The 21,925-nt window shown below is 41.2% G+C and overlaps 1 protein-coding gene across 4 annotated transcripts in view; it reads right to left on the bottom strand.

The window, feature by feature from the left end:
- The window catches only part of LOC116816478 (DNA polymerase kappa), a 123,553-nt gene that overhangs the window by 33,930 nt on the left and 67,698 nt on the right, over window positions 1–21,925 (bottom strand). For 2 of the 4 annotated variants that reach the window (XM_032765734.2, XM_032765733.2), the window contains exons 11-15: window positions 17,567–17,663; window positions 16,031–16,202; window positions 13,485–14,438; window positions 12,569–12,620; window positions 10,909–12,406 (exon numbers count right to left, since the gene is read on the bottom strand). In XM_032765734.2, the coding sequence (XP_032621625.1) occupies window positions 12,322–12,406; window positions 12,569–12,620; window positions 13,485–14,438; window positions 16,031–16,202; window positions 17,567–17,663 (1,360 nt within the window). In that variant the 3' untranslated portion in view covers window positions 10,909–12,321. Of the gene's footprint in view, window positions 1–4,271; window positions 4,423–10,908; window positions 12,407–12,568; window positions 12,621–13,484; window positions 14,439–16,030; window positions 16,203–17,566; window positions 17,664–21,925 lie in introns of those variants that run through there. The other 2 variants (XM_032765736.2, XM_032765735.2) reach the window with 2 other exon arrangements.

Raw genomic sequence — 21,925 nt, forward strand, 5'->3', positions numbered from 1 at the left:
CCATCACCCACATGGGTCCCAGGGTGCTTTACAAATTTAACAACCAACAGTACAAAATTACAGGAACTATTTCACTCATTCTTTTAAATACAGCCACCTTGGGAGTGAAACACAGTAATTGTTTGAGAGATAAGGTGCATGAGGTAATATCTTTTATTGCACCAACTTCTGCTGGTGAGAGAGACAAGCTTTTGTAAGCTCAAATGCTTGTCTCTCTCTCACCAGCAGAAGTTGGTTCAATAAAAATATTACCTCACTCATCTTGTCTCTCTAATACCCTGAGACTGACACAGCTACAACAGCATTGCATACACAGCTATTTAACAGAACACACCACCAATCCTCATAACACTGTGGGGCAGGAACTGATGCATGCATACATCCAAGTAAAACTGACAGAGGAGTTTAAGTAGAAAGAAGGTGATTACCTACATTGGAATTTGACTGGGACACCTGAGAAAATACAGTATTCCTATTCTTGGAAAATTCATGAGATTTACTGGAGCTTAAGACCTTGGTTTTATGCCTCACCCCAAAAGAGAGAACCTCTAGCAGCAAAGAAACCTGGGGAAGATGGGTTTTTTGGATACAGTATTAACAGAACCACTAGGCACCCACTTGGTCGGCTGTGACAAAACGATTACTATTTAATAAACTCAGAAAAGAGATTTCAAAGAGTGAGCATTAAACATAAGTCCAGCTAAAATAGAAGTCTAAGGCCATGTCTACACTCACAAGCTTACAGTGGCACAACTGTACCGATAGAGCTGTGACACTGTAAGGTCTCCCATGTAACTGTGTTATGCCGACAGGTGAGAGCTCTCCTGTCAATGTAATAAAACCAGCTCAACAAGCTGTGGTAGCTATGTCAGTGGGAATGCATCTCTCACCAACATAGCACTGTGCACACAAGCACTTATGGCGGCAAAACTTTTGTCACTCAGGGGGTATTTATTTCACCCCCCTGAGCAACAAAAGTTTTGCTGACAGAAGTGCTAGTGTGGACATGGCCCTATACACTTCTCTGTCAGCACACCTCTTTCCTAGCGCAATAGATACAGATAACTAACCTTTAGCTATTAGGCTAAATATCATAGAGACCAGATGACTAACAGGGAACCAGTTTGGAACTGTCACAGAGAGGACAGTGCTACCTACTGAACCCACCAGCATCACTTTCTGCAGCAACTACTCGTTTCCTAGAGATCTTCTATCCAACCCCTGACCCACTGCATTCTTGCTTAGCTTGAGGTCTAGTCCTGAAGTCTGAATTTCTCAGTGTCACATTAATGAATTTTCAAGAGATCTTAATGTAAAAAAACATTCCACTCTGTTCACACTGTGCCTGGGATAAAGAGGAGTAAGACTGATGAGGGAAACAGTACAGGAAGCAATAACCTGCACAGAAACAAGAACAAAATCTTGTTTCGAAGACCAAGCCTACAAATCCCTATACTTCTTCTATTGCCACATTTAATCATTATTTCAGCACTAATGGACCTGATTCTCCTTTACCTACATTGCTGCAAACAAGGAATAATTCTATTGAAATCAAGAGTTGAAAGAGAGGTCCTTTGGTATGCTCACTGTGTGGAAGAAGGCAAGGACATGTGGTATGGGTTTTTAACCAGGCCACATCTTTGTCAAACTACATCCAAGGTTCTCATCAGGGGACAGCCCAGAGCAGTCACTCACTCCCCTTTGATCATTTGTCAGTTCGTGGAGGCTTCCACTGCAGGGGGAGCCAATCATCACACAAGGAGGGTCTCTGTGAGCTCCACTTGCCTGCTAGCTTCCTCCCACTTTTGGGGGAAGAGGCAATAAGGGAGCTCAACCCCCAGCCAGCATTGCTGCCAAGTGTGTTGGCAGGGCGGTCCACCAAGGTAATGCCCCAGCCCCTGGTTTGCATTTGCTCCCAGTGGGTTAGACACAATGCCCTCATCTCATAAGCAGATGCCCCTGGGATGCCTACAGCATTATCTTTTTGGATCTGGAGCCTAAATCAGCCAGTTCCTGCACTGGGCACCTGCCAAAAGCTGGAATAACTAAATGACTCCCATGCAGGTCCAAGCTGTGACCTTTGGGAGGGGGAGAATTCCAGCTTTCTGGCTGTCCAACATCCAGCCCCTAGGTTTCACTGGGAGGAAGGCAAACAAAAACAAAAAACCCAACCAGCTTCACTCAATCTGGTGGTACGGGGAAAAATTCCTTCCTAGCTCCAAAGTGGCAACCAGCACAGCCCACAATGACATAGGTAGCGGAGGAAGGGTGGGTGGACTACTGGAAACCAACAAACGGGAAGTGGCTCTGAGCACTTGGGTTTTATTAAGTCCAAATCTCCTGGCTCCAAATCATTGGCCAAATCACAGGAGACTGCAGCCTATCCTAAAGTTCTTTTGGAGCTGGAAATCGCCCAGGGTCCCAGCCCATCTTGTCCTTTTGCCCTCTTCCATTGCAGGAGCCACTAAAACACATCCCTCGCTAAGCCTGAGGTCCGCATTGCTTCAGCATTCTCTCTTGGATTGGTTTAGAGCAGGGGTAGTCAGTTATTTTGTGTCAAGGTCCAAATTTCTTAGTCAAGGTCCGGACTTCAGAGAAAATAATAAGAAACCAACAAAAATGATAATAATTAAATAAAGATTTCAGGGTCTGCTCAGAAGTGTCTGGCGGTCCGGATTTGGCCCAGGGTCCACCTATTGACTACCCTGGTTTAGAGTTTGAATAATGAATCTTTCCATGCTTGTCTCACTTTTAGTTTCCTGTCATGTTATCCACAATGATAAAATTTCTCATTACCCTGAAGAAAACAAGTATGTTTTGCAGGCTGAACAGAGTTTAGCTGGTTGAATAGTGGAGGAAGAGGGTTCCAAGAAGCTATGCTTTTTCATTTACTCAATTTTTTGGTGAAATTTTTCATTTTTGCATTTTAATTTTTTCAGGTTTTTGTCTTTTCCTCCAAATCCTCTCTACTTTTTTCCTATTTGGCATTGAACTTTGGGAAAGGAGAAAAAAATGAAAAAGACATTTTAAAATTAAGAATATTTCCAATGTCTAAAAAAGGGCCATTTTCCTATTAAAAAATGATTCACTTGACAAATTTCTGCCAGCTCTTATAGTGATATTACTTGACTTATCAACTATACCTTATTCTATAGCACCCTTTCCCACATAACCTCAAAAGCACTCTCTGTATGGGCTGCAGACAGGAAGTAGGATATTACACCCCTGGAGACTGCAAAAGTTTTACCAATGACTGCAATGAGGCCAGACATTCACTCTTTCATAGTTGATTTGGGCCCTGATTCTGAAAAATGTATGTACGTGCTTCAAATATGTGAGCAGTCTCACTGAAATCAGTGGGATTTCTTAAGTCTTTCAAGTTAAGTGTGTGCATAAGTGTTTGCAGATCCAGGGACTTGGATTGTAGATGGGCCAAAATCAGCGCCCCTGATTCTCATTATACCAGATTTGTACAGACCTGGAGGGCTCTGATAGATACTCAATGTGCACTATTTTTAATGTACATAAAATTGTATATAGTCTGATTACTTCCTTCTCTGCCACCCTTGGTATGTTCCTTGCTTTGGGGCAAAAAGGAAAACAAAAGAATGGACCTAATAACCTGACCACTTCACTTGCATGTTGTATCTTGTTCCCACACCCTTTATCTGCTCCTCCTCTAGTTCAGAAGGTAAGCTCTCTGGGACAAGGTGTGTGTCATGCACTCGGAGCCTCCTGATTAGATGCTTCCATACCTATAACACAAATTAATAATAATCCCCCAAAAAATGTTGGGAGGGGAGGGAATTCAGACTTGTAGCCAAACTTTATAGCTCCCCTCCAGTTTCCACAGTGGGCCAACCCAGAACTGCAGAGCCAAACGCCCCAGGCCCTTGGGAAAGTCTGGATCTTAACTGTGCAGCGTGACCCCGCGTCTAAAGCGGATCAGGGAGGGAACTTCGGTCAGCTTGCTTCGGTTTCTCTCAGTCCAGGCTCAGGAAAACACCTCCCGCAACGGATCTGACGGGGACTGTAAAACATGTCTCCAAGAGATGCAAACGGCCAGGTGAGAGCCGAGGGACAGCCTCTGCCTAGTCTAGCTGTCTAAAAGCAGGTCCTTCCTCCTCCTGCAGCGGGGCTGCTCTCTCTCAGCTCTCCCGCCTCACGCCGGCCCCGCAGCAGCCGGGCCACCTTGCCCTTCTGTGGTTTGCCCGCGGCGCGATCCCCGCTGTGGCCGCGCAGCGCCGAGCCCCAGCCACGAGCTCACTCACGCGTCTCGTCATCGGCTGCGGGTGCCTCCGCCGCCGGCTGCGTTCCATCCTGTCTGGGGCTCAGCGCGCCCAGGAAACCGCTCAGCGCCTTCATAGTGCGGCCCCACGTTCTCTCCTTTGCCCTCCAGGGAAGCAGCCGCCTCCAGGCAGGGCTCTGGGGCTAGCTGCTCAACAAGGTGCGAGGAGGGTGGTGCCTGCTGGCAGCAGCGCCCTGTGTGCGCAGGAGAAGCATTTGACTTTGACTTGTTTTAAGCGCATAGAAAAACCGGTTGGTTAGGGTTGTAGGTTGTTATGATGCGGTCTATAACCGAGAGGCAGCCAGAAGGAAAGGGCCACCCTGCCCTCCCAGCCCAGGCTGTGGGGCACACAATAGTACTAGCGAGCTGCCCAAACTGTGCCAGGCACCATCAAAGTACAACTCCTATCGCCTTCCTCTCACACACCAGCTTTACTGCCTCCTTGACAAAATGAAAATATTTAAATCACCTTAAATAAGGCAAGTAGAAGCAGTAAATAACCAAATACTTGATATTGCCCAGGCAACAGAGTCCATCTAATTGCTGCACTCTGTGCAAAGTATGGTGGTGTCACTTTTATCTGGACCTCCCCATATTAGTCTCTTTTCATACATTTAGATTGCAAACTGGAACCAGCACAGACTTTTACATACAGCTACAGGAATACAAATAAATCAATATTGTACATTCAGTGTCTAATACAACGGGTGGTGAGGGTATGCCTACACTGCAATAAAACACTCATAGCTGGCCCATGTTGTCTGACTCAAGCTCACAAGGCAGTAAAATTGCAGTGTAGCCATTCCACCTGGGCTCCAGCCTGAGCAATTTTACAATCCCACCCTCTGAGTAAGCTTGATCTGGGCCAGCCACAAACATTTTATTGCACTGAAGACATACCTTAAGTGTTACCAGGGCCGGCTCTAGCCATTTTGCCACGGCAACCGGCAAAGCACCCCCCACGGCATTCCGCTCCAAGCACGCGCTTGGTGCGCTGGGGCCTGGAGCTGGCCCTGAGTGTTACTGTACAAATAAGTAATAACTGTGTGTGAAAATACCGGCTTTGCGCATGCAAGCTGCTGTGCTTCTACAAAGTCAGGACATGGCAGTACCACCAAACTAGGTCTACTTCCCACTCCTACTTTGTTCTACTTTAGTCATTCTTCATATATTATTCTATTGGTGAATACCTTTTTGTTATAGAATTGTGACAAATTGGGACTGTTCTTAATGTGTTCTTTGAATACTGAGTGGGGAGTATTGACCTGAGAAGGATGCAGGGGAGTTTGGCTGGGACTGTCTGCAGTAGGGATGGGAGATGTGCCTTGAGGGGGGATACCTGAGCACATAACATGAGAACTCAGGAGGGGGGTTGGAGCTAGGTGGCACCTTTGCCCAGGAAACTGCACAAAGGCAGGGTAGAGGGTGAGTGAGATGGCTGGAGGGAGTTTCAGTTTGGAGCTGGTGGGGAAAATGGAGGAGAGCCTAGATGGGCCTTTGGCTTCCCAGCGGGTCTCTGGCCTCTCTGCCCCCCCCCAAGATGGGCCTAACTGAGAAGGGACCTGTTTGTACCTGCAAGACCTGTATTGGACTGTGTTCTAGTCATCTAAATAAACCTTCTGTTTTACTGGCTGGCTGAGAATCCTGGTGAATCGCAGGAAGCCGGGGGTGCAGGGCCTTGTCTCCCCCACACTCCATGACAAGAATATAGAAAATTTTTTTTAATGTGACTTTTTAAAAACATGAATATAGCATTCTGTAATATTAATATTGTTAACTTGGTATTGGAAAAACTACCTCAAGCTGTGCAAAAATATAATTCATCTATCTTGTGTGGTTGAAGGCACTTAAGATTAAATATTTTTGCCTCTGGCTATTGAATTAAGTGCTAACATTTCAAAAGCTTGTCTTTTTATTTAAAAAATATTAACATGAATTTACATAGCATGTTTCATCTGTGACTCTCATAGTGGTTTACAAATTAAACAGAGTGGGGTATAGAATCCAGAAGTCTTGGCTACTAGTCTCATGTTCTAATCACTATGCAATGCACTATTTTACATTTTTTTTCGGTCAGCTGGCTTAAATCTTTCCAATACAGGCATGCTGAAGTGCATACATAATCTTTAAATATGATAAACCTAGGCCTAACGAGAGGCAACAGCATCAACCTACACGTCAGAGATAATAAAAAAAATGAATCAGTGTGAAAGTAAACATCTAAAGATGAGAATGCATGACTTGCCATGTCACAGCTGAATCACAGAGATTCTGCTTTCAGTTGCTTAAAATTCCTATGAGTCAGGTGTTCCAGAATAATTTCTTTTGAGTAGGAGACTTTTCTTTGTATTGTACCTGGCACTGGTAATTTAATATAGGTCTTAGTATTCCTTTTCCAGAGTAAAACTCAAAGAAGAGTAACTACTTAAACAGTAAGGTTTACCTTGTGAAATTAGCACCACTGATGGTAGGGATTTGCAGCTTCATAAAGAACCAGAGGTAGAGTTGAGTATAGAATCCAGGAGTGCTGGCTACTAGTCCAAGGTTCTAATCAGTACCTACAGCACCTCTCTGTCATCTGAATTAATGCTTCCATTACAGCCATGTCATAAGTGCTCGAACTTTGAAGATGATAATACCAGAGCACCAAATGAGGTGAACTCACCATGGAATTCACCAGGCTGGTGACCATTTCAGAAGGTTTCAGCATCTTCCAGAAGACTGAGTGAGTAGCTGCCAACAGTACCAAGGCAAAGGGATAGCTACAAATCTCCCTCATACTGTGCCCCTAGACTAGAGCCAGGACTTTGCATATCATAGCCCCAGAAGCCCCTTCTCTCTCAGAAGCACCAGGGTCTATCTATGAAAGTTGAAGGCATTAGTTTATATTAAAAAAATTGTGGCCAAGCTAGTAATATTAGGCAGAGTGCTGGTTGAGGATAGGCTATTAAAAAGGAAAAGGAACAAACACAAACAAATAATAGAAAGCTAAGTGAACCTTGGGTCGCTTTTCAGAAGGATTAGGGGATGGGAGCAAATGTTGCAGGAGCACAGATTATTAGATTTTGATAGGGAAATAAAAACATTTTAAGTGTACGTGATTCAGAACCATCAAATCATGCACACACTATTAGCCTGTGTAATGACAGGGCCTTGTTATCCTGGTTATTGGTATCCTTCTCTTCCTCCTCACCCTGTCTCCTATGACTTCTTATACCCATTTGCTGTGTCTTGTCTTTAATCAGAGTACAAGCTCCTTGGAGCAGGGCAAATCTCAACAAAGGTACTTAAACAGAGTTTAGCACAAAGGAGCCTGATCCCAACTGGTGCTGCAGTAATATAAATAACGATGTGAAATGGGGGTATGGCTGCGAGATCTCTCAGAACACAGGCATGCAAGAGTAAATCTGTTCCCAGCCCCAGGGCATCTGTATTGAGCCCCCTTTGGGCTGCTCCCCAGACCTCTCTCCTGGCAGCATGACTCTTGACAGACAACCCCTATATTTGCCTCCTTTGGGACAGAAGACAGAGAGAAGGATTTCAGTTGATTTGTAAATACAGCAATAATTTCAGTGTATGAGTCTGACTGTAGTTCAGGAGTGGAACTGCTGCCCAGACTCAGCCCCTGCTGTCCACACCTTTGGAGCTACCATCAAATTTGAGTGGCTTTTGGAACTGGGGGGGGAAGCAAAACAGTGGTTGGAATAAACCCTATCATCTCAATTTTGGACGAATCAAATGCTTTCCAAATCTCCAATCTGATCAGGTATGTGAGTAGGTACAGAAGGAAGGTGACTGACTGGACCCCTAGCATATTCAGGAATCCAATTACAGCAGAACCCTGTTTATTTGATCGAATTGGGATCTGGGCCAGATCGGATAGTCAAAATGGGATAAACTGAAGAACGGGAAAGTGCAAAGCTGCAATGCCATCTAGTGGCCACAGGAGAGATTACCTGCTTCTGGATCTGCGTGCGCTGGTTGTTCGGTTAACACAGAGAGCCAGATAATGGAGGGTCGGATAAAAGGGATTCTGGTGTAATGGACTCTGGACATTTAAAAGAAACTACACAAAGTTAGTCATAGTATTATCAAATGATGGTGAGATATTCTGTAGGTAAGATTAGGATGACACTTCAGAACTTAGAAGTAAAAAGCAAATGACAAACTTACTGTAGATAGATACGTGTTAAATTGACTCAATGCTGTTATAATGCTATTACACTCAACTGCATTATTTGGCTCTGTTAATTTACATGATAATTGAAACTTGCTTTGTGCTTCAGAGAACCTCCCCTTATGTTTGTGCTAGCCATACTAAGTATATGCTTCTCCCAACAAATTCCCTCCAAACCATCAGTGTTCGGCTTGTTGCTTTTTTGTGTCTCTTCTTCAGAAGTAGCAGTGCAAAGTATAAACTCTTCATGCCTTTCACGACTAGGGCCATGAAATAGTCACCCTTCACTCTGTCACTTGCAACTAAAAGAAAAGGAAATTCAAGAAGAAATGTTCTTTTTATCATTTTAAATTAAAAGAAAGAAACTCATATTGTACAAAAGCTGAGTGAAAGAGATACAGAACTAAAAGTAAGGCATATTGAGAATGGAGAGCAGTTCAAGATTTCCAGTCTACACCAAGATTAACCCTCTCCAAGCCTTTCCTCTTACATGGATATTTGGTAGTATCAACACAAGGGGACAATGTGGTACAGATGAAATTACTATAATGTGGGTACACAACTGGCTGAAAGACTGTACTTAGAGTAGTTACCAATGGTTCATTGTTAAACTGTGATGGTGTATCTAGTGGGGTCTCTCAGAGGTCATTTCTAGGTCTGGCAATATTTTTGTCAATGACTTGGAAAATGGAGTGGAGAGTATGCTGATAAAATTTGTGGATGACACCAAGCTGGGAGGAATTGCAAGCACCGTGGAGGATGAGATTAGAATTCAAAATGACCTTGACAAATTAGAGAACCGAGCTGAAATCAACAAGATGAAATTGGATAAAGACAAGTGCAAATTACTTCACTTAAGAAGAAAATAAAATCATATCCCCAACTGCAAAATGGGGAATAACTGGCTAGGCAGTAGCACTGCTGAAAAGAATCTGGAGGGTATAATGGATCACAGATTGAATATTAGTCAACAATGTTATACAGTTCCAAAAAAGGCTAATATTCTGGAGTATATTAGCAGGAGTGTTAACTGTCCCACTCTACTCAGCAGTGGTGAGGCCTCAGATGTAGATCTGTGTTCAGTTCTCGGAGTCACACTTTAAGAAAGATGTGGTGATACTACAGAAAGTCCAGAGAGCAACAAAAATGATAAAAGTTTTAGAAAACTTGACCTATGAGGAAAGGGTAAAAAAACAAAATGGGGCAGGTTTAGTCCTGAGAAAGGAAGACTAAGGGAAGACCTGACAATAGTCTTCAAATATGCTAAGGGCTGTTATAAAGAGGATGGTGACCATTAGTTCTCCATGTTCACTGAGGGAAGGACAAGAAGTAATGAGCTCAATCTGTAGCAAGGGTTAGATGTCAGTGTAGCTATGCTCTGGAATAGGCTTCCAAGGGAGGATGTGGAATCCCCATCATTGGAGGTTTTTAAGAACAGGTTGGACAAACATCTGTCAGGGAAGGGGTATACTTGGTCTTACCTTAGCGCAGAGGCTGGACTTGATGACCTCTCACTGTCCCTTTCAGCCCTACATTTCTATGATCTCTACCATTGCTCAGACCCATGAAAGCTAACTTGTCTAAACAGGGCTTCCTGGATGTTAACAAGAGCAAATTTCAGGTCAAGATCTTCAGTCACTACCTGTATACCAGGAATATTTAATTTAAAACCAATGAGTTCAATACTTAGCTATACATAGAAATCTGTGTGTGTGTATTATTTATAAAAGAGAGAGGTTAGAAGTGGAAAAATGAAATTTACCTCTTCTTCACAGTGTCACCACACTGAATTTTTCAAAAAGATGTGCACCTGTAAGATGCTACAATCTTGCAAATGACTTCCATTAAAAAAAAAAAAAAGTGACTGTGCCTTCTCTAACAAACACATAGCAAATTGTGTGTGTATAAATTAAAAATCCTAAACAAAAATACTCTCCTGCACATACTACTTTTTCTGGGGAAAGGACAAGAAAACAAACATGACAGTTGTTTATCACATTGCTTATTGCTCTATTATACTACATGAACCTAATTAAAATAAAATGGAAAATATGTTCTATTTCAGACTATATATTCAGCAATATATTATGTGTATGAAAAGCATTAAACAATCAAGCCAAGTTTCTCCTTTAAATATATAATCTCTTTTCTAAAGGCAGTTACATTTTATACTTGTACCAAAGAATAACTCACCAAGTTTTTAGGTGTGAAGGAAACACTAATTTTGCACTAGTATTTTATTCTATCTATAGAAATAATGCTTACAAAATGCTTCTATGTGAACTGTAACGACACTTTTGTATGGATGATTAAATAACTGCCAGTGCCAAAACAAACTTATTTCATCTGTTCAAATAATTGTGGTTGTTTCTTTCTCCTTTAACAACATTTTGCATATGTAAAACTTATTTCTATAAGCTATTCTCAGAAAAACAAAATACACTTGGCTTCTATACTTTTTTATTGACTTATGCCCCATGTTAGCACAAGATAAAGAAGTAATCAAGCAATCTAGATAAAGGTTTATTACATTGCATTTAAACAGATGTAAATTGAGATACAGATAGATTCAAAAAAAACAGAGTAGCTATATTTTTTTTAAAAGGAAAAAAGTCCTCACATAGCTAATGTTCACCAATGCATTATTTGTGGTGGATATTTTCTTTTGAGATGCCATTTTACTTCATATTTTAATGACTTTTTAAAAAAATAAACTAAGAATTTTCTCACTATTACAAAATGACATGCTTGAAAAAATATTACATTACAGGCATATTTGATTATAAATTGACACTAAATATTTAAACAATTTAATTTTTGGGAAGTAAAGACTGTAAATAGAGTTTTTTAAATAAATAAGTGTACTTTACAGCTTTTCCCCCATACGTATATTCATAAAAACATGGTTTACAACAAACTACAAAAAGATTTTTTCATAAACTACGCCTCTTCAAAGAGAAAAAAATGTGAGCAAAAGAAGGAGGGTTATTTTCTCTCTTAATATATTCAGGACTATTATTTCAATGTCATGCACATTTGCACATCATCCTTAACTTTTCTTAAAGTGAATTTAGTGCTTTTGAAAGGTGCTGATTTAACAACTGCATAGGAATCTGAAGCTCCTTCTATCTCCATAGAACCAGTGAGGCACAGTCTGTATATCCCACACCTATTCTGGGGGTCTCTCACACTCCCATGTTCATTTAAGGGGTTAATCCTGCAAGGTGTTTGTAGTCAGTGAGTGTTGAGGTCACTCAACGTACCACAAGCATGCCAAGCACTGTTCAGGACTGAGCCCTACAAACCTGGCCCATCAGTTCCTACAGAAGTCAGTGGCAGGCTTTCCACTGACTTTAATGAGAGTTGGATTTGGGGCCCAATCCTACGGAGAATATCAATGTGGATATAAATAAGTACCAATTGTTTTGTGCTGTGGATATCTGGCCACTAGAAACTGAATTCAATTCAATTCATTTCACACTGGGTAACAAACAGTCACCACATATTAACTGTCGGTCACTAGCAACCTAAGTTGAATTGCTAGTGACTTCTTACCGTGAGTCTCCACTATGTCAAGATAAAACAAAGCTCGCTCTTGGCATGCTCTTTTTTCCACAGATATAATTTAGACAAAAACTATTATGAAAAAATGATTTGAATGGAAAATTAATTCAGTGCTCTAGTCCTTTGCTAGATCACTTATTTTTTTGTCTCAAATGTTGTATTCCTCCTATGGAGGTTTACAGGTGGTCCAAAGTGACAAGTATTAGAGTCCAATCCTTCACCTGCACCAAACTAATCTGAATAATAAAACACCAATTATGAAATTCTTCATATATGATAAAGTGTTACACAATCATTTTAAAAATGTTTCAATCGTTTGTTTGGAATTGCTCGGTTTGGCTTTCTTTGATGTTGACTGTGGTGTCATTAGTCCAGGCCTAAAATAAAAAAGCACACATTAGGAACCAACAAGCAAGCAAAAAACCCCACCCAAAACAAACAAATATTAAACCACCTAAAGTAAATTTTACAACACTGAATAGTTTGCTAGCTTGACTTTCAAATACAAGTACATACACACTTGAAGAGATCTATCATACCTTTTTGTTCCTGTTGTGGGATTCATATATTGATGTCCTCTGCCCATGCTTCCTAAAGAACAATTGTGAACATCCAAAATGAATTATTTAAACACACAATGAGCACAGCAGGGAGCTGCATGACTAGCAGAACTTTTAGGAGAAAAGTTCTAGATGAAGAATTTCCTTCCTATCATTTTCTGAAGCAGTTGGATTGAATCTCTTACCAAGCAGATAACATTTGATCATTTCCTTAGTACTGTCAATTATATTCAAAATAAGTAAAAAACAAAAAAGCCCTTTAGCCCAATAACAAATTAAGGAATAAATTTGAATGTGATCACAGATTTCTGTAACAGAAATGTAATGCTGTTGATTTCCAAGATGGCCTACTGAAATTCATGTTTTTTTTAACCTGTTTTGTCTTTCTGGGAATAAAACTATTAAAAAATCTTCACTAATATGCAGCATTTCTTCTATACCACAACTTGTCTGCATAGCTAGGAAGATCTACAGCAGTATTTTAGGAAATCATCTTTGTAAAAACAGTCACATATAGTATAATGCTGCTATTGTAGCTTTATAAATATGCTTGGAAACTCTCTCATGTTGGATCAGAACAGAAGCACTTTGAACAGTTTCTTAAATACTAGTCGTAGGTCTCTAATCTTGTCCTATTTATCGACCCAATTCCAAAGTTAACTCTCCATAATCAAGAAGACAAAGTACTAAAGCAAGCCAATTAGTGGCAAACTAATAAACCAAACTGGTTCATGTCATACAAATGAAAATAGCCAACCCCTTTAGCCAGGTCTTCTTAAAATTCAGCAGCGGTACCAGACTCAGAACCTTAAAATGTACAACATATTCCTTAAAACCCAATTGTATAGTGGATGGGGCAATTTAAAAAGGTGACATTCTTAACTTAAATACTCACCAACTGATTTTGAATTTTCCATAATTTGACTCTTAACTGGACAAAGTATTTGCTCTGTCAACTCCTGGATAATGCCTTTATTTAAGCAAACATCCACATGCCTGTTGAATAATGAAAGGTCAGTTGTTTTTTGTCCCATGTTACAAACTGGACAAACCAGAACATTGTCTCTGGTGGCTCCAGAGGAGTAGGAAGGCTGAGTTTCTTGTGTACATTCAGACTTTTCAAAGTGTTCTGCACTTCCCAATGACATGATTTTGGAAGAAAAATTCTGTTCTAAGTACGTGTTGCTAGCAGCTTCACTAAGCAGACTATGCTCTTTTTCCTTGCTAGTATTAGCTACTACTTCAGGGAATGCTTCTGTGCTATTGCTAGTAAAGTTGTCAGCTACTTGTGTTGACTGTGCTCTATCCACTGATTTGTTCATTTTATTTTTTTGACACATTTCAAATGTTTTCTTTTTACTGTCTGAAGAAAAATGATGTGCATTCTCCCATGAATTCTCACTTGTTGATATTTCTGCATTATCTTTTACCAATGTCCCATTGAGGCACTTGTCAATATGTCTGTTAAGTGCCTCTAAATCGCTGTCTCTTTGCTCCTCAAAGCAAACAGGGCAAGTGAGGCTATGACACTCATTCAAATTCGCTAAGCCTATGGTGTCATTTGTTTCATCCACAGGATTTACTGATGACTTTATATCATGAGAGTTCTGCTTGTTTGCAGGTTTCTTTATAAGAAGTTCCTGGTTGCTTTGTTGCCTTGCAGCTCGCTTTTTATCAAAAAAACTCTCTCGGTGAGATGTTTCTGAAGCTTTTGTAAAATGTTCATGGCTGGATTTCCCTGGCTGAAGCAGAGAAGCATTTGCTTGTTTTCCTGGCTTTAAGAAATTGATAATGCTCTTCTGTTGGTATTTCTTTTCTTCTTCATTTAGAAACCCTGATACTCGTACACCTGAACATGACAAACGAAACAGATAAAAATGTAATTGTAACTGATAAATAAAACTAAAACTTAATAAACATTAATGGGCATTAAAAAGTTTTGAGAAACAAAGCCACTCAATATAAATAGGTATCATAATAGAAATTGTATTATGAATGTGTGTTAGCAGCTGATCACAAAGCAATTATAATTTTACTACCAGTACAGAAGATTTGCCAGCTACTTCAATTTTACTGGGAATTTCAGTGCCCTTAAAAACACCACATCGCAACATCATGTGATGCCATAAATGTCACGTAGTCATGTGGAAAGTTAAATGCTAAAGTTCTTCATTTCTGGATGCCAGTAATTAATAATCATCTTTATTGCAGCAGTGCCTTAAGGGCCAACTGAGAACGAGGCCCTATTGCACTAGGGACTGTACAAACAGTAGTAGACAGTCCCTGCCTCCAAAAGCTTACAATCTAAATAGACAAGACAGACACAGTGAAGAGGCTTAACACAGAAGCAGAGTGATCAATGTGATGACAAAAGATGTCATGTTAGTTCCACAGCTTTTGGTGGGGTTGGGATGAATGAATTTAGTTAGGAAGGGGATCACCTAAATGGGAAGGGAAGGAGGTTGAGGGGGGCAGGGAAGAAGTGAAGCTGAGGTGAAGAGACTGCGACTGAGAGGATGCGCTGGAGTAAAGAGCAGACCAATCAACAAAGGGCGGAGCAAGTCCAGTCAAAACTGTAGACAGATCTCTGAATGTTCAGAGGTCCCTGCTTCGGCTGCTTCTGCTCCTAGAGGCTGAAGTCTCTTGCTAGCTCCTCTCTACAATTCTTCCCAAAGACCACGTGGTGTGGGAGGAGAGAACGGGTGGCACCGCATGGATCCCAGTTGTCTCAGAATGAGTGTGGAGTGTTCCCTTCAAAAATTTGGGTCTAGCTAGGGAGCAGCATAGACTCAATTGGGCCCTATTTTACCCTCATTTGTCTGCTTCTGTTCCTACTGGCTGGAGTCTCTGGCATGAAATTTTCCATAAAATATTTATTCTTTGAACTTTTTCTTAAAACTGGGATATTACTTTTTTAAAAGGAATAGTGAAGCATTTTCACTTAGAATAAAAAAAATACTATTCATTTCAGCAAGAAATCTTAACTTCAGACAAAATATAGCACCACCAAGTTATAACACTATCATTTAGGTCATTCCTCTGTCAAAAATGATAGAGCCATCTACTCAACTCTTCTCTGCTGCCGTGCAAAAGAGACTTAAAGCTGCTTTAAGGAGGCAAAGCTGAGGATCCCCATGTCACAGGATGGCACCCCAACATTGGCATAAGGGTGTTCTAGGGCAGGCAGGGGTTGGAGAGGAGGCAGCAATCTCAGCTGGTGGAGCAACTCCCGAGGAGCCACGATCCACCAGGACAAGTTAGAGCAACACTGAAACTGCTCTAATTTGCATCAGGGGCTTTGTCCCCAGCAGCTCTCAAGATTATTGTGGGGGAGGGTAAATCCAACTATGCCACCCATTCCTAGGAGTGCTGCATGGCTGATCTGAGGAACTTGGGTATCTTGCCCTAAAAAGGAAAACAAAAAAGTTATAAATATTTTACCCATAAGCCTTAGCCGCAAAGGGTGAGGGGCAACACCATCAATTTCTGTCCTTAGCATATCTTTAGCAACAGCAAATATTTCTTCTTCAGTGGAAACAGCAGTGAGCACTGTGGAAGCTCTTGTTTTTACTTCAAAATTCACATTCTTCAGTTTCAGGGTAACGGTTTTACCCTAGAAAACAAATAAAACACTTAACATACATGGTATGGAAGAATTTTTACAGTGAAGCATTTTTTCACCTAGCTGAACTCTACTTCAGTGTCTAAACAATGACTTTAAAGCAGGGGGCTAGATTCACTGCAGCATCCAACTTATGCTGGACACAGCATGGATGGTGGGCTGTAATGGAGCCTGTTATCATACAATTTTCTGCCTGCCTATAGTCTGCTGCCAGAGCGGAGTAGCTGGGGGCTGCTCTAACCTGTACCATCTGGCTATCTGTATCTGTAAGATGCATATTGCTAATGTACTCTGGCTACTTTCCCAGTCTCTACCCACCTCCCATGTGTCTCCTGGACTGGGAGTTGCGGGGCAGATGCCAGTTATGTCCAGTCTACATCTACTAGGAACTTTTGTGTGCTTCGGGAATGCCCAGTTAAGGATCTCCAATGTCTGTGCTCTCTTTATATCACTTGAGTGGTGCAAAGGGAGCAGAACAGGGGCAGAAAATCTGCCCTAATATTTGTACAGGCAAGTGTGTACATGCAATTCAATAAGTGCACCATAAATCCCAAACACTTGAAAATGTGTTTGTAAAGTGATAAGCTCAAAGTAGTTACCATCTCTCTCTTCCAACTCAAAGAGTTTGGGTAACTCTTTCAAAAGCACTTAAAGACTTAGGAGCGCTGCAAACAATGGGATATAGGTCAAGTCACTTCAACGCTTTAGACAAGTTTATCCTTTGTTATTTGTCAATATAGAGGCTTTTTCTCCATGCTGTCATCCCATATCCTTGTGTCACAACAACCTTCTGTGCCTGAAGAGGACTGATTGGTACCTTTAGGAATCTTTGAATGCTACTCTTTGCTTTACCAATAAAGATCCCTGTTGAATAATGTGAGGGGTTCCTCCCAAAAAATAAGTAAAAATTCAGTGTATACAGTATATTGTGCTCTGTACAGATATAGGATCTGTACATTTACTAATAATAAAATAAGGAATATATCCTTTCAGTGCTTTACAGTTTACATGCTTGGCCACAGTAAGGCTCCAGGCAATCCATTTTTTATGCAGCTCTACTACTCCTTCTGTTAATTAACACAGCTTTTAGAACAACATGTATGATATGCAAAATAACTTGGTGAATTGGTTTCATTTCTTAAAGGATCTCACAAGATAGCCCCCTGAAGCTAACTGCAATTTCGATCTAAATTATTCTAATCATTAATGAACAAAACAACAGAATCCCCTGAACCCAGAGGGCAGGGCATGATAATGCAGAAAGCATTACTGTTAACAGAGGGCACTGCTGATTTGGGACCTGACAGTGCAAAGGGGTTGATTTTTTTTAACTAAGAAAAGAATGATTTAAATACCTTAACTCCTTCTTTCTGCAGATCCTGAGCAAGATCTCTGCAAAGTTCTTGACATAAGCTGTATTGTTCTTCTGCTGTGTTAATTTCAGTGAATGTCCTAAATGAACATAACGATTAGTCATTTTTTCCCCCAATATGCATTTTGAAACGATGCATCCTTAAGATTTAAAATTTTTCATGAACAGTTTAACAAGAAGAAAATTCTGTGGGATTGAGGTTTTTTTTTTTTGAAGTCAGGATATATATTTATATTAAACAGAAACATATATGCCAGGGATCAGCAACCTTTGGCACGTGGCTCGCCAGGGTAAGCACCCTGGTGGGCCGGGACGGTTTATTTATATGCTGCGTCCACAGGTTTGGCCGATCGTGGCTCCCAGTGGCCGCTGTTTGCCACCCCAGGCCAATGGGGGCTGTGGGAAACGGCATGGGCTGAGGGATGTGCTGACTGTGCCTTCCTGCAGCCCCCATTGGCCTGGAGTGGTGAACCGCGGCCAGTGGGAGCCACGATTGACCAAACCTGCAGACGGAGCAGATAAACAAACTGTCCTGGCCCGTCAGGGTGCTTACCCTGGCAGGCCGCGTGTCAAAGGTTGCCGATCCCTGATATATGCACATTCAATAACTGCACAAAAGAGGTTTGCAAATCCCACCAAACAAAGAAATGGGGCGTTGCAGTCACATTTCTCATGCAGTGTTTGAAAACACATGAGAATTAGGTTGATAAATGCTTAAATATTTACGAGAGAATGCTAATACCAACTGAGATCATAGAGCCAGCCAAAACATTTGTATATAAGCTTCTCTGCATAGTGTTGTGTAACACTGGAAGGAAGACAGGATTAGGAAATTAATCTAAGAGCTAAGTATCAGATGTAAATACTGTAACATGGGTTCTAAGAAACAAATGTTATGGTAATTATGGCTAGAACCAGAGAAGGAAAAAGTAGCTTTCTGCCAAAAATTTAATTAGTTCTGTCTTTGCTACACCTTTCCAGGGAAAGGGAAACCCTACCTTACCTCAGTGATAATGTGAAAGGAAGGCTGGTCTTGTGATTATAGAGGGAATTGGTCATGACATCATGGCTGTCTAACGCTTTCAGTTGTAAAAGATTCTTTCCATTGAGAAACTCTCACACCTCCACTGTTTGCAATAGGCTTTTGCTATTTGACAGTGAGAAAGCCCTTGTGCTAGAGATGTGCCTCTTTCTTATCCAATTTGTGTTCATGTTTGACTGATATATAAATTGTTAAAATTGCCATTTCCCTGTTGTAACTTACATTTCTCAGAAAAATGATGGCATGTTGCCAAAATAATAACTGAACATGAACATTCTAAAGTTGGGCCTACAATGCTGCTAAAGTAGCAGCGGCACCATTGTCATAAATAGATAGGTAAGGGATAAATTTTCTTTACCTGTAAAGGGGGAATCAAACACCTGACCAGAGGACCAATCAGAGAACTGGATTTTTTAAAAGTCAGGGGTGGGAATTGGGGACTCTGAGTCTTTTGTTTCTCCCGGCTATGGAGTGAAACAGCTTTTCTTCTAACTCCAATCTTTCTTCTAACTTTCGTCTACCAAAGTGTGAGTACAAATGTAGCAAGGCTATAGGCTGTTATAGGCTTTGTTTTGTATTTACATGTGTGTTGTTTGCTGGACTGGTTTAAATTGGCTATCTTTTAAATCAGACTGCTTATTCCTATTTTCTTATAAGCCATATCCCTGTATTGATTCTCTTAATGCAGTGTTTAGTTTATCTGTATTTTCTCTCTTTTTTTTTATATATAAAGTTTTCTTTTTAAGACTTGGGTTGAGTTTTCTCTCTGGGTAGACTGAGGTACAAGGGAAGGAGATTCTTGTTGTGTTAGATCTAAGAAGGGGGGGCTCGGCAGCACCAGCGAGTGGTGAGAGGGAAAGAGGTAGGATTATCTCTGTTCCCTTGTGTTGAAGGCTTGCCTCAGGGGGGAGAAGGGAGGTATTTCCCTTGCCGGTAAGACTCAGACTTCTGGGTCTTGGGGGTCTCTCCAGGGGGAGTTGGGGAGACCAGAGAGGGGGTTCTCCAAGGAAAGGTTTGGGGAACCCGAGAGGGGGCCGAAACCTGGAACAATTTCGGATGGTGGCAGCGAGATAAGATCCAAGCTGGTAGAAAGCTTGGGGGAGTCCATAGTAAGCACCCAGATTTTGGACGCTAAGGTCCAGATTTGAGATAGACGCTTATCACAACCATACACTGCACTAGGAACAACAAGTTGCTGCTAGAGCTGTAGCAATGTGAGGTGAATGGATAGGGAGAATGCTCGGCCCCGCACCACTCTCTTCCCTAACCCAATCAAGCACATGCTCCCAGTAACCCATCCCTCCCCCAGCTTTGGGAGCACCATAGAGCAGGAGCTAAACTCCTATCTCTCAGAGAGAAAGAGGGCGCCATGTGAGTTGAACTACCTTGCCTATCTCACCCTGCCCCAGACAGCACATGGCCACATTAGCCCATTTCTCACACTTTCCACACAGAAAAGAGTCTCCCCACACCACTCGAGTCTGGGCCAGGCTCTCCACAACTACACAGATCCAGCACGTAGCTGCCAGTTGCCCATCCTCCCTGTGGGATAACCATCTTCTCCTGCTGATAGCTAACATGGTTAATCCTGTACCTCAAACTGTGTAGGAGTTTCAGTATTCAAACACGGTTGTTGTTGCACAACAAGGTGTTTGTAACAGTTGTACAAAATAGATTTTTTTAGTTATTTTCCTTTAAAAAAATGAACCCCAGGAAGACACACACAAAAAACCCCCGAACTATGTTTAAAGAACTTTACGTTGTAAAATTAAGCACATGAGAGTTAGGAAATGCCACATTTACAGTAGCTGGTGCAACCTTAAACTTTCCACCTTGTGTGTATGTATTGTGATACAGTCTTTAATTACATGATCACAAACTTTTTTCTGCAGGACCTGCCTCATTCAGTGCACAGGTTGGACGCACAAGGGGTGAAAGGTTTCTAGGGCAGGCAAGGGAACTGATGGAGAAAAGTAGACAGAAAATCTTGGTCTGGATAACTGGGGAAGAGGAGATAATGGAAGAAGGAAAAGATGAGGTCATGTCAGATTTTCTCAGCTTTCTCTTTGAAAAAATCAGTGAGATCCTGAGCAGAAGGTAAATTGGGGGCAGGAAAAGGGAAGGTTTAAGAAAGGTGTCAAAGGTTGTGAACACATGGCTGAGATTTCAGATATGCGATTATATCAGGGTGGAAAAGTCAAACTGATTTGCTTGGAGACTAGCAGAATTTAAGGAGAAGAGAAGAGAACAAGTCACTGGTCTGGGACTCAGGAGATACCTGGGGAAGCTGCACAATTTATTGTCACGGGCGGTGCCTATAACAGCATATCTACACTGGTGCACAATGGCCTAGTGAAGCCCAGGCCTAAGACACTTTTAGAGTTTTTGTCACTATACACAAATACTTTGTGAACTGCTGTTGGAGTACACCAAACCTATAATGTACATCTGGACAAGTTATATCAGCATCAAGAGAAAAAGAAGTTGCTGCTGATGGTATACATTTTATGGGGTAAAAGATAAACATTCCTTTAGAGTATAGTCAGAACAATTCAGCAGAAAAGTAAATGATTTAGATGATCCACTGGTGCACAAGACCAATCCGTATATATCTCCATATCTATAAATACATAGAGCTACTTACACTGATGTTTACATAACTCTCTCCCCATTACTTCTTAGGTAATGTCAGAAGCCCCACACTTTCTCCCTAGATGACGGTTTAAGAAAAGAAACCTGATGCTTTCTTCTCATTTAAACCAATCCAGTAGAAAACTGGTAGGAGAAAACTTATGCAGGACCTTGAAGGCAAGGACAGGAAGCTTGACTCTTATGTAGTGAAGTTACTAAACATAAAACTACCTGTCCTAATATACATAAAATATCAACTAACACTTATAGGATTGTACTATCTGATGTCTTAGCCACTAGTGGTTAGTCTATATACCCTATAGGTATAGGTATTTTCTAGATAAGGTATTGGTATAAGTTAAGTAATAAGTAATGAGCTGTGATGTTACTGACGTGAACTGGGACCATATAGCTCATTGTTGCAACCAAGGTCCTGTCGTGGCACCAAATCTTGTATAAAGGGAGTTAAATAAGGTGTCTAAGACAAGGTTATGGTTTGCTGGTTATTATGATGCTATCTGTATGCATGTATCATTTTTGCATTTAAAGTTATAAGTATTGACTCTATACTGTCTGTATTTCAAACTTGTGCTATGCTTCTGGGTGACACCCCAGACAATTTGGTGTCAGCACTGCCTAGCCTGCTTGATGGCCCATTAAGGACCATCG

Source organism: Chelonoidis abingdonii, chromosome 6 (assembly GCF_003597395.2).
Source record: "Chelonoidis abingdonii isolate Lonesome George chromosome 6, CheloAbing_2.0, whole genome shotgun sequence".
Lineage (NCBI taxonomy): Eukaryota > Metazoa > Chordata > Testudines > Testudinidae > Chelonoidis > Chelonoidis abingdonii.